General features: G+C 48.6%; 1 protein-coding gene across 3 annotated transcripts in view; it reads right to left on the bottom strand.

Annotated features, from left to right (window-relative positions):
- Window positions 1-16,669, bottom strand: part of ZFTRAF1 (zinc finger TRAF-type containing 1) — a 180,638-nt gene that overhangs the window by 38,697 nt on the left and 125,272 nt on the right. For all 3 annotated transcript variants that reach the window (XM_069220996.1, XM_069220997.1, XM_069220995.1), the window contains one exon: window positions 2,372-2,610. In XM_069220996.1, the coding sequence (XP_069077097.1) occupies window positions 2,372-2,610 (239 nt within the window). The remainder of the gene's footprint in view (window positions 1-2,371; window positions 2,611-16,669) is intronic.

The following is a 16,669-nucleotide window of genomic DNA, read 5'->3' as shown; positions in this document are numbered from 1 at the left end:
CAGTGGCTTGGGGAGGCTACCCCTCCCAAGCTAGTCACACCTATTTCCAAAGGGAGTGTGTGTTACCTCCCTCTCCCAAAGGAAATCCTTTGTTCTGCCTTCCTGTGTTTGATTAGATCAAGCAGCAGGAGGGCAGAAACCTGTCTGAGGGGTGACAGCAGGTGGGCCGGACGGGAAAACCCTGTAAGACTGGTGGTAGCAATGAGGGGGGGCTGTAAGGAGCCCTAGAGTGCATGGAATCATACTTCCAACACCTGCAGCAGTGTTGGGGTACGATTCTGACATGTTTGATACCAAACATGCCCAGGTTTGGAGTTACCATTGTGTAGCTGGACATAGTGACCTATGTCCAGTACACATGTATGGTGTCCTCACACTCACAAAGTCAAGTAAATGGATCTAGAGTTTGTGGGGGCACCTCTGCTAGTGCAGGGGTGCCCTCACACAGAGGTACCTGCACCCTGCCCTCTGGACTGAGAGGGCCTACCACAGGGATAACTTCCAGTGACCTGGTGTGGTGACCTGTAGTGAAAATGGGTGCATGCACCTGTTTCGTGCAGACTGCAATGGGAGGCCTGCAGAACACTTTGCATAGGCTCCCTATGGTGGCAGAATAACTGCTGTAGCCCATAGGAATCCCCTGGAACCCTAATGCCCTGGGTACCTAGGTACCATATACTGAGGACTTACCTGGGGGGACCAGTATGCCAACTGTGAGAAGAAAAAATTACTAGCAACCAAATTTAGAGAAGAGAGCACAGTCACTAGGGTCCTGGTTAACAGGGTCCCAGTGAACACAGTCAAACACACTGACAAACAGGCAAAACGTGGGGAGGAGAAAGAGGCTACTTTCCTACAAACACTCTGTAGTTTGTGGAACGTTTATTGATGAACCAGAGATTTACTCTGGATAGAGCGGTTGTGAGGAGACAGCAGGGATCATAGATGGAGAAAATAATTATTTCCTGGAATAAGGCTTTGTTGAATATCTACAAGGTTTGAATAGTTGATCTCAACTGGAAGGAGGATTTTACACTCCGAGTGTGCAATATATTAAATGATTACACTATTCAAATGATGCCCGAAATAATGTACAAAATAAAGTGACAAAGCAAAATTGAAATATTAGTTTGTGGGAACAGTCCTATTTAAATGTACTGGATGCAAGGTCGTGTATATATTGTTAAGGTTTAGTAAGGGTTGTTGCAAACTATTCCTATGAGGCCATAAAGGAAGTTATCATAGAGCAAAAATACAGATAAGTTTGAATTAGATTTGTGCCTTTCAGCAGGAGAGCACAGAATATATTCCGGGGACAACTGAGGAAAACAGTAATTCAGTCAGTCCACTCAAAGGTAGCTAAACCCGGGGCACTGGGTTTTCTAGACCAGACTAACGTGACCATAAGCACAAAGCACACTTCTTGGCAGGAGGAACAGTTGTCATTTTTAGAGACAGAACTGCCCTTTATGGTTCTTTCACTGAAAATGTCATTCTTTTGACAGCATTTTAAAGAAGCAACCAGTTGAGCAATAAGTACACACCTGAATTAAAAGAAGTTTACAACCTGCGTCTCTTTTGGAAGACGGATGTGTTGACTCAATTTTGCCCAGCCTACTAAAAAATATGAAACTTAAAAGAATGGTTTAAAACTGACAGAGGCATGATATGTAGCATAGCCCGGAAACATTTCGGACTTTGGAAACTAGAGATGTGAATTAGGAGCCAGGTTTCATCACTTGGGCACGGAACTGTAATTCTCGGTAATTACTATCTTCCTGTGCCTCAGATTTAAATACGTGTAATACTCACACGTACACCCACCTGCACAGTTTGCTGTATGAGTAATACTCACATGTATACCCAACTGTACAAATTACATTTTACCATCCACGCCAATCACGTACCGAATAGTGTAGATGTTGTCTTGTGGGCCCCCCTGGCATCATACTGTTCCATACACAGCGCTTAATTTTTTTAGACTGAGTTACAACATAAATATACTGTTGCAAAATCAGCAAAAGAACAGCATAAATCACACCAGCTCACAGTAAACCAAACAAAGATCAGCACACTACCCTTGTGTGGTGTTATCAGAGGTGTCAAGCGGGCGGGCCAGGCAGGAGGCTGATTTCAGGAGAGAAGTGAAGAAAAAACTGAGTAGGAAGTGGCTCCTCGGGTTTGGATTTAGGCGGGAAACGCTTGTTCCTGAAGGTTACTGGGCGGGAAAGGGCTAGCGGCTGTGGCTCTGGCCCATCAATGAGCTGGGGCTGGTTTTGAGGAGAAGATAGCGTGCAGTCGTTTTGAGACACAGCGAATGGTAAAATATAGCCTACGTGAGGAGTAAGTGAAAAATACGCTTGCCTATTACCTGTCCTGGCACTCCTCTTTCTTATGTCTCTCCAGCAGGGAGCGAGGAAACTGCTTCATGCAAAAGCCACATTCAGAGGGCAGCTCGCTCACAGCCTTTTCAACCGCCAGGTTTCGGCAACATAGACTTTTAGTAATCTCGCAGCGACAGTTGGGGCACGTGGCTTGCTCCTCCTTCAGCCGGGCATCCGCTAGCAGGTGGATGAAGCAGCCAGCGCACATCAAGTGACCATTAGTACACTGTAAAGAAGGAAAGGAAAGTAAGCCTCAGAGGAAAATACAGAGCAAAGCAGGGCCAAAGGGGGGGGGGCACAACATGTATGTCTCAAGGGTTACAGGTTGTCCTACCAATCTCTTTTCTGCCAATGCTTCTACAGGTGGTGGTCTCCCAAGGCATGATAGTAAGTAAGAAAACTGCTGGCTAGTTTAGAGGGTATTGGCATTTATATAAAATCCAACCACAAATTACAGTCCGGATCCCTACAAGAAAACATATGAAGTGCTGCCCCAAAAGAAAAAAGAAAAAAAAAAAAATCCACATTTTCGTGTGTTTTTTTTTTATTAGAAAATGAGGACGCTGATGGCACCATGGGTGTATTATGTTTTCATGCGCCTGCTTTTATTTTCAAATTCTAGAAACTAAATGAAGAAGCTTTGAAAGCTAAAATTACATTTTCCTTCAGCTTAATTCCCATTAAGATTGAAGAGAACAGCGTTAGCCCATAAAAAAAGCTATGAAACTGATTCTCTGATGGGTCACCAGCCATCTTTAATGAGCTCATGGATGCTACCTTGGGATATGAGAGGCTCGTATAAGCATTGCATAGTTTATGTGTTCATTCTAACCTCATCAGACAGTGGGTCTTTTAACTGAAAGTATGTTTCTGTTGCTTCCAGTTTTCCCCCTTCACCTGGTTACACCTCCCCAGTGTCCTTCAGTGGCAACTGCTACCATTCTCCACCTACTTCTCAAGAACTAGGTTCAATGAACCTATTTCAAAATTCATTATCATTTTCAAAGCATCACATACTGCACTAGTCAAGGCCAAAATATGACCATAAGAAAGGTAGTAGCCTCTCAGTCATCAGCAGTTTTCAGTAAATCTCAATTACTTAAAAATCTTTACATCATTCATTTAAGGTGTCTGACAGATGATTGGAGCCCACCTTGCTCACACAAACCAAACGATACAAGGGACTAAGGGCCAGATGTAGCAAAGCTTTTTACCCATTCTGTGTCTATGGGAAAAAGTATTCGTACATATGGCCCTAAATGTATTGAGTGTATTCAAAGAACAAATAATCTAGGAGTCAGTCTTTTTTGGAGCGCACTACTCACCCATAAGGTCTTAAGTTGCCGTGGGGTATGTCCTCAGAGTTTAGTCGAAGAGCCAGATCTTGAGGTCCTTCCTGAATTGAGGTAGCGAAGATGACAGTCTGAGGTGGAGAGGTAAGGTGTTCCAACATTTTGCTGCAAGGTAGGTGAACGATCTCCCTCCAGCCGAGGATTCTTTATGCGGGGTATGGTGACAAGCGACTGCTGGGAGGAGCGGAGAGGTCTGGCAGGGGAGTAAAAGGTGATGCGGTGGTTGGGGTAGCTGGGTCCAAGGTGGTGAAGGGCCCTGTATGCGTGTACAAGGAGCTTGAAGTTGATCCTCTTCTCGATGGGGAGCCAGTGGATATCTCAGGGGTCCTGTGATGTGTTTTCGGTGGTAGAAGTTCAGGACAAATCTGGCGGAGGCATTTTGAATTTGTTGTAGCTTGCTCAGGTTCATCTTGGTGGTTTTGGCATAGAGGGCGTTGCCGTAGTCAAGTCTGCTTGTCATCGGGGCGTGTTTCACAGTTTTGCGGCAGTCACTTGGGATCCATCTGAAGATCTTCTGTAGGAGTCAGAGGATATGAAAACAGGTGGAGGCAACATAGTTGACCTGTCTTGTTATGGTGAGCACTGAGTCGAGGATGACACCGAGGTTGCGTGCGTGGTCTGTAGAGATGGGAGGCTGCCAAGTGTTGAGGGCCACCAGGAGTCATCCCAGGCTGAGGAGGGTGGTCCCGGAATGAGGATCTTGGTCTTGTCGGAGTTTAGCTTAAGGCAGCGGCAGCTCTCCTTCATCCAGGCGCGAATGCTTCCATCCCATCTTGGAAGTTCTTCTTGGCCATTGTGGGGTTTTCAGTCGGGGGACGATCAGCAGGGTGTCATCAACGTAGGAGACCATGTTCAGTCCATAGTTCCTGATGAATGGAGCGAGCGGGACCATGTAAATGTTGAACAGTGTGGGACTCAATGAAGATCCTTGGGGTACTCCACAGCTGAACTCTGTGGCGGGAGTTTGACTCTCTGTGTTATGCCTTTTAGGAAGGAGTGTATCCACCGAAGGGCCCTGCCGCATATGCCTGCTGTGTGGAGTCTAGCGTATAGGGTGTGTTGGGACACTGTTTCGAAGGCAGTCAATAGGTCTAGTAGAATGAGGGCTGCTGTTTGGCCGCGGTTGAGGAGAGAGTGATGTCATCTGTGGCGGCGAGCAGGACTGTCTCAGTGCTGTTATTAGTTCTGAATCCCGATTAGGAGATGTCCAGCATGTTGTCCTCAATGTGTTGGCGGAGCGTTGATTGTTTTTTTTGCGACCTTGGCTGGGAAAGGCAGCAGCGAGATGGGGCGGTAACTCTTGAGATGCGTTGCGTCGGCAGTGGGTTTCTTTAAGAGCGGGCAGATCTCGATGTGCTTCCAGTCCTCAGGGAAGGTGTCCTACTCTAGGGAGCAGTTGATGGTCTTGCAGAGCTCAGCTGCTATTGAGATACTGACCTTGTTGAAGATTTAGTGGGGGCAAGGGACGGTGGGGGCTCCAGAGTGGATGCTGCTTATGATGGAGCGAGTTTCATCCGTCATGCGGGGGGGGGGGGTCCAGGCATGCAGGAACAGTGGGGGTTCAATGGATCTGGGTTGGGGGCGCTGTTGGTGAGTTCAGAGAGTCTTGGGGTCCGAAGCGGTTGTAGATGCCCTCGATTTTCATATGGAAAAAGACGGCAAGTCTGTCACAGAGGTCCTTGGATGGAGGATGTTAGTGGCCTCAGCTTGTGACTTGGCAAAAAAATTGACAGCACAAAGTTATTTTGTGTTGTGAGTAGTGGCGTTGATGCGGTCCTGCAGGGCTGTTTTTCTGGTGGATCTAATGAGGCCATGGTAGGATCTTGTGGCAGATTTGAAGACTGCAAGGTCCTCCGGAGATTTGCTGTGCCTCCATTTCTTCTCCAGTTTCATGTAGGATTCCTGGAGTGCGGGGGTGAACCAGACAGCTTTCTTAGTGGTGTGTTTTCCTGTGGTCGTTCAGAGTAGAGCTAGGGTGTTGGCACAATCAGCAATCCATTGGTGGATGTTGCTTTCTGAGGTATTAGCACCTGTTGTGTCTGGGGTGGCAGCGAGTTGCTGAGGGTGTTGACTAGTTGCTCCTCTGTGGTCTGGTTCCATTTCCTGTGGGGGGGGGTGGTCAGTGTAGGTGTGAACTGTAAGTGTGGTGATGGAAAACTGGATGCATTAGTGGTAAGCCCAGTGTATTGGGGTTGCGTCGATGGTGATGTTGCTGCTGGCGGAAAAGATGGGGTTGAGTGTGTGTCTGACGATGTGCGTTGGTGAGGTGACTGAGTGCTTGAGATCGATTATGTCAAGGTTCTCAAGTAGGGATGAGGTGTTGTGGTTGTCGATGTCGAAGTTGAGGTCTCAGAGAAGTATATAGTTGGTAGAGGCGAGTGCATGGGGGCTATGAGATAAACGATGGAGTCGCTGAAGGCTGGGCGTGGGACGGATGGTCTGTAGATGAGGGTGCCGCGGATAGTGACCTTCGGGGTGACGTGCACTTGGAAGTGGAGGTGCTCCACGAAAGGGGGGGGGGGGGGGGGGGGGGGAGTCTTCTTGTGTGTTGATTGATAGGCGGAGGGTGGTCTTGTAGGCGATGGCTAGTCTGCTGCCTGGTCTGGAAGGTCAGTCTTTGAAGAGCAGTCTGTAGTCGCTGGGGATAGCGATGGAGATATCTGGTTTGGATGCTGCGTTTGTCCATGTCTTGCGAGGAAGACTATGTCCGGGCGGGTGGAGTCTTATCAGGTCCCAAAGTTCCACGGCATGCTTATGAGGGAAGCAGATGTTGAGAAGGATGCACTTGAGGTGGTCTGGAGGGGTTTGTGATGGTTCTGCAGCTGGGAGGTCTGGTGCTTGGAGTGCGGGGAAAGTTGGGGAAGGAAAAAGGCCTGTGGGTGCTTCTAGGGAAGGCGAGGTGACAGGTAGTCGAACGTCCTGGGTTCAGTGCGTGGAGGGTTTCGGTGTCGTATTGGTGGATGGTGCAAAAGCCAGGGTCTGGAGCACTGGGCGTGGTCCAGGCACAGGTGGGCTTACCTTTGGTGTGCCAGTGGTGCGGCTGCTCAGCGGCCACCCTTAAGGGAAAGAAGGGGGAAGGGATTGGTCAGCTGGGAGGCGGAAAAGCGATTCAAGGGCTGGGGCGGTGCTGCGGGGGCAGCAGCGGCATGGAGCAGGAAGCGTGGGAGAGAGAAGAGTGCAAAAAGTGCAAAAAACAGAGAGAGCAGAAAAAGGAGTAAAACAGAAAAACAGCACAAAAGAAGAAAAAGAGAAAAGCCAGAAACCAGACAGACGCAGATGGCAACCAGGGATGAGGCGCAGGTGGAGGCAGGCCTCGAACACAGAGCTGGTAGGCTCTGTTAGGCACAACAGCAGCAGCCACGCAGGAGGGAGCAACAGATGCTGGCCAGAAAGGTCAGTGAAGTCACCCCTCACTGAGCAGTGGCCACCCGTAAGAAGAGGGGAGGGAGGGCCAGGCAGGATTGGTCAGCAGGGAGACGTAAGGGCGGGAAAGCGCTTAGAGGGCGGGGCCAGCACTGGCAGGAAGCGGGAAACTCGGGAAGAGTGCAAATAAACAGAGGGAGCAGAAAAAGGAGTAAAATAGCAAAAAAGGGGAGAAAGAGAAGACAGACAAACCAGAGAGACACAGATGGCCACTAGGCCACCAGGGATGAGGCACAGGCGGGTGCCTGCGGGTGGAGGTGGGCCTCGAACACAGAGCCGGCAGGCTCTGTCAGGCACAACAGAGGCAGCAGCAGCCATGCAGAAAGAAGTGACAAATGCTGACCAGAAAGTCGATTATCTGATATTAAATTTGCTCCCACAGGCTTTTTTTCCCATTTAGTTTAAAAGGGGCTACATCTGTTTGTTGTGCGGTCGATGTTGTTTGAAACTTCCAATTAAATGTGTTGATGGTAAACTAAGTACCACACTATATAGAAAATTTACAAACAACAACACATTATTTAAAGTACTATAGTTTGCATCCAACTGCCCTGTGTACCTTCACTTACTAAAGCCAACTGCAGCATATGTAATTCAGGCAACAACTCTATCAGCCTCACATCTGATAGCCACACTTCTCAGTTTATGTTCACCTCACGCTCACCACTGATCCCACCGTCCATGCTAAACAACTTTAACCTGACTCTCAATGGCCCTTCTATGTCCTCAAACTCCCCACTGGCAAAACCCAGTCTGAGGCAGATGCTTCCCTATGGTATCACAGGTCTTATCTTGAGAACACAAACTCACTAGAGCTTTAGCAACCTGCACAGTAGACACACGTCACACCACCAGGCCGTCTGCTTCATATCGTCCCTTCTTGTCTAGGTCAACCTAGACTTTCTGGTTCAAATCATCATTCCATGTGCCATGTCAACCATGTCACCTATAATACTTTCAAAGTCATAGGACTCCGATTAAATCTGCTGTTCATCTTGCAGTCTTTCCAATGTCATCGGCCCATCCAACTAGACAAGAAAAGTAAAAGGCCAACGCTCCAACTCTCTCTGTGCCCTACAGGGTTGTGACCTGCCAAAGCACTGATGTGCCATGTGAAAAGCCCGAGGTCCACTACCGACTGTCAGTAGAGGACCACATCCAACACCACCTGTACCGATCAATAACCCTGACAGAAATTTCCGCAGGCGATCTAACAAATCATGTATAAAGATGCATTTCAATGGGAGGAGGCCCCGTGGGCGCCCAGAAACATTGCCATCAAGTCCAGATTCCGATTAGTCCAGCTCCGCAGTTCATACTTCTCCTGTACAGCCCTACATGCCATGGGCAGACGTCTGGTAGTAGTCTGCCTAAGGGGCTGCAGTGAGGTTGGGACCTTCATCCATGTTCATTGGAGGGGCCAGAAAGTACAACCATATTGGGTAGCCTTTATAGACACAATGAGGGTAGAGACAGGAGGCCCCATACCGGACACAGCCAAATGCTGCATATTGAATATATGGACGGATGACCCGCCTCCTAAGTACTACAGGTTGTGGGTAACCCTGGGCCTTGTGGTAGCAAAGCGAAATATAGCACAAAAATGGGGGGCAGGGGAACCACTAGTCCTACAAGACTAGAAGCACGACATGGACGCAGAGAAGACAATCTACCAAAGCAGGGGATGGCCAAAAATAGGAGAAGATGTGGTCCCCGTGGACGGCCTTGAGAGGTGACATGCATGGGAGGGGAGGGCCCGAAACAACAGCTTAAACAGAGACATCCGACGGGCATGGTTTACAGTATCAACGGTCACAGGGCGTCCAAATCATTTGCTTAATCTCAAGAAAACTACGTCATGCCTGTATTATGCCTGCTGCTGTCTTATTTCTTGTTTGTGCTGTCACTTTATGTTGAAAACTTAAAAAAGAATTATAAAGAAATGCATTTCAAAGCAGTCCAGTTAATCACTTAACTGTGTTATTCCAGCATGGTACAATAAATGAACGAGAAGCATGCTAACATAAGCTAACTTTTCAGCAGCCGGGCCACACCGCGTGGAGCAGGAATGCTGCCTTTCGTGGGAGGCAGCTGAGCTCTGCTGTCACAGCACACCCCGTCTTCTCCTCGGAGGCACATTCCTGAACCCCCACACGGTACTGTGCTGCGGCTGCTGTTCTATCTCTAGAGCTGGCAGCAAAGCTTCCAGGGCTCCACCGAGCACCTATCAACGCGGACACCACTCCAGCCAATCGCCTCTCTGCGGGCCCACGTCACCCATACTATATCCATGAATGAGCCCAGAGGGAAAACACGAGGGCAACAACACTACACCCGGTAATCCTACACTGCTGCAACCAGACACTGCCCCGAGCATCCGGCGGCCTGCACCTGTCAGCAGGGCAACTGGTGGAAAAGGCCTCCCACCCCTCATTACAGACGTCACGGTGTAATCTGCGAGGCCTCAACAAAAACAGCTACTGGAAATCAATTTATTGGCGACCAACTTTCCATCTGTGTCTGCCTCCCAACAAGAAGGCCATAAGGCTTCTAGGCACTCTCTGGAATTCACTGGCTTCCCTGCTGTTTGCACTCAGGTGAGCTTGAATCCCTCAAATAGAAAAAGTAGAATTACTTTTCCAACAAATACATCCTTGGAAAAAAAGGAAGGCAGAACCGAGTCCTGCTCACTCACCCTCAGGGCTAGTCCGGATGAAGCCTCCTCCTCAGCCGCCAATGGCTTTGGGATGAAACATTGTGATGGTCACCCCTCCACATCAGGCATTGACCTCAATCAGTGGGGACAAACCCCAAATCAAACTCAGATTTGACAACATACGAATACCCAAAAAGAGTATACAGAGGCGGAAGCCATGATGTACTGTTGCAATAGCTAGGACATTACTGCCAACCCCAATGGTCGGATCAAAGGTGCTGAACCAAACTTTGCTCTGAACAGACACTTTCATCGTGTGTTACGAGTCATTTTTGACTCCCAGGCAGCTTTTTGCAGTTTGTCGCGAGTCATGAGGCACAGGAGCTGTACAAGAATTCTCTTCCCTCGGGGGCCATTCGGAGGTCTGCTCCCTGGTCATTAAACACACTATTGCTATCAACGGGCTACCCTGCAACCCCCCCACATTAGACTAGTGACGCATTATCCATATAGCCCCAGAATACCTCTTTCCTGGCAGAGGGGGGGGGGGGGGGGGAATCAATAGTTAACGAAGCGAGGACAAGGAAACAAGCATTGGTCTATGCACCGTGGCCAAACTCCACAGCGGTTCTTCAGCCAATATATAGCGCCTGTTGCTATGCAGGACGCAGCGCTGCCCTCTACAACCATACCCTTACTAAAAAAGTATCCACGACAAGGAGAACATGTGCTTGATGGAAGCCGGGCTACGCGCCCCCTTCCCCTGGGGCTCCTGCCAACACTTACTTTCTCCTCCTGGAAACCCAAGGGCGGTATGTAAAGCACTGCTGGATGCATGCATACACCTCATGGAGGGTTCGTAAATAAACAACACCCTAAGCCGTTATTTTTAGATTTCCCTGAAAAGCTCATCGGGGCTTTGAAAGGGCACGACAGGGGAGGGAAAGACTCCAAGAAATGAATGCCAGGAACGAGGCCAGAATGTAACCCTGGCTAGCTGAAAATAGAACCACACAGATGCAGGATGGCACCCTGTAACGTAAACGGGAGCCTCAACTTTCGAAGCGCTAAGGAAAAACATTGCAAAATGTCATATTCAGCATATGGCTGTGTTACAGCTACGCTGAGGACAAAAGTAGGGGCACAACTGCCCACAGAATTAAAAAAAGAATGTCCGCATCCAGTTAAACTAAGAAAGCCTAGGTTTTCCAACTTGTTTTATTGCATTTTTAAAGATAGAAACATGCAAATATATAGATGGATGAATGAAAAAAGCACCGATGTAAGAGTTGTGACAGACAGGAATGTCTCTGGGAGACTTCTCAATTGATCTAGGCTATAAATTGAAAACATTTACTCTGAAGACCCACAATCTGGGGTTAACTTTAAGAAGGGCTGGGACCAGAGAAGCAGCGTTCAAACAGAACATGAACGTTAACTGACAACAGGTGAAATGTGATGGGAAAACTGGCCTGTGCTACCTACCTCGTGTCACAAACAGAACATATTTAAGTCAAGTGTACGAGGTAAAGCACCTCCTACAGAAATGATGTTAATGCACCTGATCAGAGATCGGAAAGTCACACGTTTGTATTCCAGTAAAATAGTTCCCTAGATTACTGCATTTGCTGCAGAGATTCATGTGTACATTTTGGACAATAAGTTCCTACCTGGTAAGATAGTTCAGTGGGGTATGTGTCGGCTGAAAACAACTGCATGAACTGGCAGGGTGTTAGCTCAATGCTTCACTCTCCCAAGGTCAATAAAAGGAGAAAAAATGAGTTCGGTGATAAAGTCCCGAAAAACAATTTTCTTTGTACTGAGCAGTTTAAGAAAAAAGACACTTCCACAACATGCATTTGGGGCCCCTATTCTTGGGTACCACTACCCGTCGCAGTAAATTACACATTCATAGAAGTTATTGGCTTAGCCAATGATTGGTAGCCATGCTGCAACTATGTCGAGCAATTTTTTTTTTTTTTTTTTTTATTGCAGTGCGGTGTAGGTGAGCCAGTGTGTGGTGGCAGGAACCCAGAGCATGGAATGAGCAACACGGCGGGGGTGGGTAGCAACACAGTGAGGTGGGAAGCAACGCAGTGGGTGGGGAGGAGAAGCAGGCGAGAGAGAAGGGCTTGGGTGGGGGAAAACACGGAGCATGGAGGGAGCAACACGCAGGTGTGGGCAGCAACACAGTGAGGTGGGCAGCAAACCAGTGGGTGGGGAGAAGCAGGCGAGAGAGAAGGGCTTGGGTGGGGGAAACAGCATGGAGGGAGCAACACAGCAGGTGTGGGCAGCAACACAGTGAGGTGGGAAGCAACGCAGTGGGTGGGAAGGAGAAGCAGGCGAGAGAGAAGGGCTTGGGTGGGGGAAAACACGGAGCATGGAGGGAGCAACATGCAGGTGTGGGCAGCAACACAGTGAGGTGGGCAGCAAACCAGTGGGTGGGGAGAAGCAGGCGAGAGAGAAGGGCTTGGGTGGGGGAAACAGCATGGAGGGAGCAACACAGCAGGTGTGGGCAGCAACACAGTGAGGTGGGCAGCAACGCAGTGAGGTGGGCAGCAACGCAGTGAGGTGGGCAGCAACGCAGTGAGGTGGGCAGCAACGCAGTGAGGTGGGCAGCAACGCAGTGAGGTGGGCAGCAACGCAGTGAGGTGGGCAGCAACGCAGTGAGGTGGGCAGCAACGCAGTGAGGTGGGCAGCAACGCAGTGAGGTGGGCAGCAACGCAGTGAGGTGGGCAGCAACGCAGTGAGGTGGGCAGCAACGCAGTGAGGTGGGAAGCAACGCAGTGAGGTGGGAAGCAACGCAGTGAGGTGGGAAGCAACGCAGTGAGGTGGGAAGCAACGCAGTGAGGTGGGAAGCAACGCAGTGGGTGGGAAGCAACGCAGTGGGTGGGAAGGAGAAGCAGGCGAGAGAGAAGGGCTTGGGTGGGGGAAAACACGGAGCATGGAGGGAGCAACACGCAGGTGTGGGCAGCAACACAGTGAGGTGGGCAGCAAACCAGTGGGTGGGGAGAAGCAGGCGAGAGAGAAGGGCTTGGGTGGGGGAAACAGCATGGAGGGAGCAACACAGCAGGTGTGGGCAGCAACGCAGTGAGGTGGGCAGCAACGCAGTGAGGTGGGAAGCAACGCAGTGAGGTGGGAAGCAACGCAGTGAGGTGGGAAGCAACGCAGTGAGGTGGGAAGCAACGCAGTGAGGTGGGAAGGAGAAGCAGGCGAGAGAGAAGGGCCTGGGTGGGGGAAAACACGGAGCATGGAGGGAGCAACACAGCAGGTGTGGGCAGCAACACAGTGAGGTGGGAAGCAACACGGTGGGGAGGAGAAGCGAGAGAGAAGGGCTTGGGTGGAGGGAAGCAACATGGAGGGCAGGCATGGGGATAGAAGCAATGGGCAAGTCAATTTAGTGAAGAGGAATCACACAAGGGAGAAAGAGAGAGATGGAACGCATGCAGTCTCATGGAGTGCCGACACAAAAAGAAAAAAGTAATTCCCTGTAAGCGAAGATAGAACCATGCAATCAAACAAGTTGTAAGGAGGCAATGCTGCACGAGAAGGCCAAACACAAGACTGAAGGCAAAGTAATCAAATAAGGAGGAGGAAAATGAGTGACAGTAAAGCCAACCAATGGTAAACATTCAGCAGGCTCCAAGCACTATATGTTCGCAGTAAGCCCAAAAAATGTCTAGCAACAGGTAGCACATGCTGTCTAGTAGGCTCGATCTTAAAATTAAAGAGTTGCTCAAGGCAAAGGCACTGGATAAGTAATCAGTAGCCAATAAGGCCGAAGCCTGTCTGGGATTGTTTGTGTTCTCTCCTGAAGGGGGCCTCATCTGAAAGCGGGGTTCATTTGCCAGTGTGGGCTGGACTGTTCCTATGAGGAACAGGGTCAGTACTGATCTAAAGGGGGCGTAGAGAGGGCTAGTGTCTATAGTGACTAAGTGGGATCAAACAATGAGTGGCAATGCTCACAAAGAAATTGACAGTGGTTTAGACTATTTTGCAAGCATTCCGCCCATCGTTTTGTGTATCCTAGGTAGGTGTCACAGAAATCCATAATTAAGGACATTCTGTTAATTTAGCAACCAAAGGCCCTGTAGCGCTGGCCTAGCGTTTCGTTCTGCATTCCCCAGTGAAAGCTGCACAGCAACATGAAGACCATCCAGTAATACTGTATTGTCCGTTTATGGCCTCCATGTGCCCGCTTCTTTCGCCATTCACAAATGTGCAGTACCTTCTTAACCGACAAGAGAGCGAGAGTTCACCTCTAACCTTGATGGAAATAGTCCAACACTCATGGGCTTAAAAGGGCTCAAGACAATCACCAAAGAGCCAGGGCCAGACCTAAGGGAAGCGATGAAACCCAGAACCCAGCTCCACACAAAGACACTCTGTACTGTGTGTTGTTGGCAGAAGGCCGACAAAGCTTGGGACCGAACCAAAGAGGAGCAATGCTGTTTAAGCAATGGTATGTAATTCAAAGCAACCGAGCTCCCCCCGCCTCCCACCAGACCCGCTGTGAACCAGGAGGGCGCTGGGAGAGAGAAGGACAGCGGCCATCTTTGGTGCAAGGACCGCTCAAGCTGCTACACCATTAGCAAAGGGTCTAGCAACAAATCGAGTTTCTTTCTAAGTCTCTGCTATGCAGTGCTGATGCTGGACTCGCGGGAACAGGCTGTTCTAATCCAATACAGATTAAATATCATTACAGGCAGCCTTTCTCGTAGATGAGCTCGTGAACAGAAAGTGCACCAAATAAACAGGACCATAAAGTTTTTTAACAAAATATCGCAGACTGGGCAACCCAGTGCAGTAACCAACTAGGATGGGAAGAAATACTATAAAAAGGGACCTGCAAAGCTGCTAGCTCAATGAAAACCACTAACTCTGAGATCTCTCTCACACTTCATCAATAACACTGCGAAGTGCTGCATCCCATAACACGATAACTGCATCTCAGTGGTCCTCACACACAACATGGAAACACTTCCCACAAAGGAACAAAAAACAAAGGCAACATCCTTCCAACCACGCACCCTACACAGTGTAGCATGCTGTCCATGCAGGCAACTGCTTCAGTGCTCCACATGGGGTAGTAAGCACTATATAAATGTTGCAAAATAATACTTCGAGCACAGGAATTTGTAATTCTGCACCATGTCCACAACCACACCTGCCTCCTCCACTCATACACGTGTCAAGAGTGTGAGATGGAAAAGACAGAATGAAGGTCAAAAAACGCAGAAGTGTACAAGAAGTGAGGGTGGTATAAGAATGGAAATGTATGAAATCAACTTGAAAACAACAGCAGGGCTTTGGTGCATACCTTGTTTCAGTCCCAAGGTGCAATCATAACTTTCTAGGTTACGAGGGCAGCCGGGCTGCTCGCAATACTTGAACAGGTTGCGGGTTGCAAGGTTGGATAGTTCTATTCCGCACTCTAGCTTCCAATCCTGTTCTTCACACCATTTCTTACACACACTTAACTAGTGACAAATCTGCCCCTCACCCTTGCTGTGCAAATATGGCACAAAGACTGAAAGCCACGGGTCACTGACAAACACATGCTTTGTGGATTAGAACTGTTCTAATATGAGTTTAATGTGGGCTTGGGTCTTTTTCGAGGTTAAGGTTATTTTGTGGGTGTGTGTTTTTTTATTTTTTATAAAGTGCAAAGGTACTGGAGCGCTTTACATGAGCACCAGTTAAATTACACAAGAGCACAAATATTTTTAGTCAGTGCCAGGATACCCTCATGGGTGACAGCGCTCTTTACAAATACACATAACATTTTTCGTGGGCAAGGGGAGACTAAAATGTCTTGCCCAGAATCACAAGATGTTGAGCAAAGACAAGACTTGAACCTTGTTCCCCAGTTCCAAAGTTAGGGGATCTGGTCATTATGCCACATCTTTATAGACACCTTCATCTTCTAGTTCTACCTAAGAGTTGCTCACCTGTTGGTATCTTCATATGCTGAGAGAGTGGTGATCGGGCTCAGCCACTGATGCCTCTCTGCCTCAGCCACAGATGCCTCTATGGCATCAGTTTTGATTCCTCCTTATGTCACAGTTTAAAGAATTGAGATCATGTTGCACATGAGGTTGATATGGCGACAATCGGTTTTTCAGAAACAGATGCCATACAGCAACAGCGATACCATTTCAATAAGCAACTTTAACAGTACCCATCTCTGTCCAGTACACAGTGGGTAGTTTACAGCAATTAAGGTAATCAATTCTGGGGAGAACAGTAAGCGCTGTGAATGTCCTCTGACAGTAGAGACACGTGATCATATTGACAGATATCTACATCTAAGTAGGAAGGCAAGTGTTGGAAATGGCCCTTTTTTGCAGGGTTATCCCCAAACTTTGTGCCTTCTGCCTCCTATGTTTTCTGACCTGCTTTTGTTGGCTTTAGGGCTCTGGGCACTTCACCACTGCGGACCAGTGCTAAAGTGCAAGTGTTGCTTGTGTAAATTGTATTGGTGATTGGTTTCTCCCTGATTGGCATATTTGATTTGCTTGTAAGTCGCTAGTAAAGTACGCTATGTGTGCCCAGGGCCTGTTAATGAAATGCTTCTAGTGGACCTTTAGCACTGACTGTACCACTCACAGTTTTGAACTGCCAGTTCAACCTGGCACCCACTTACCAGGCCCAAACCTTCTCTTTTACTACATGTATGTCACCACAAAGGTAGGCCCTAGGCAGCCCCATGGGCAGGGTGAAGTTTATTTAAAAGATAGGACATGTACTGGTGTGTTTTACATGTCATTATAGTGAAATACTGCTAAATTCCATTTTCACCGTTGCAAGGCCTAGCTCTTCCACAGGGATTGTCTGGAAATATATTTTAAGGG

Source organism: Pleurodeles waltl, chromosome 2_2 (assembly GCF_031143425.1).
Source record: "Pleurodeles waltl isolate 20211129_DDA chromosome 2_2, aPleWal1.hap1.20221129, whole genome shotgun sequence".
NCBI classification, from domain to species: Eukaryota; Metazoa; Chordata; class Amphibia; order Caudata; family Salamandridae; genus Pleurodeles; species Pleurodeles waltl.
The sequence above is the reverse complement of the archived record's forward strand: the minus strand, read 5'-3'. Positions and strand labels throughout refer to the sequence as shown.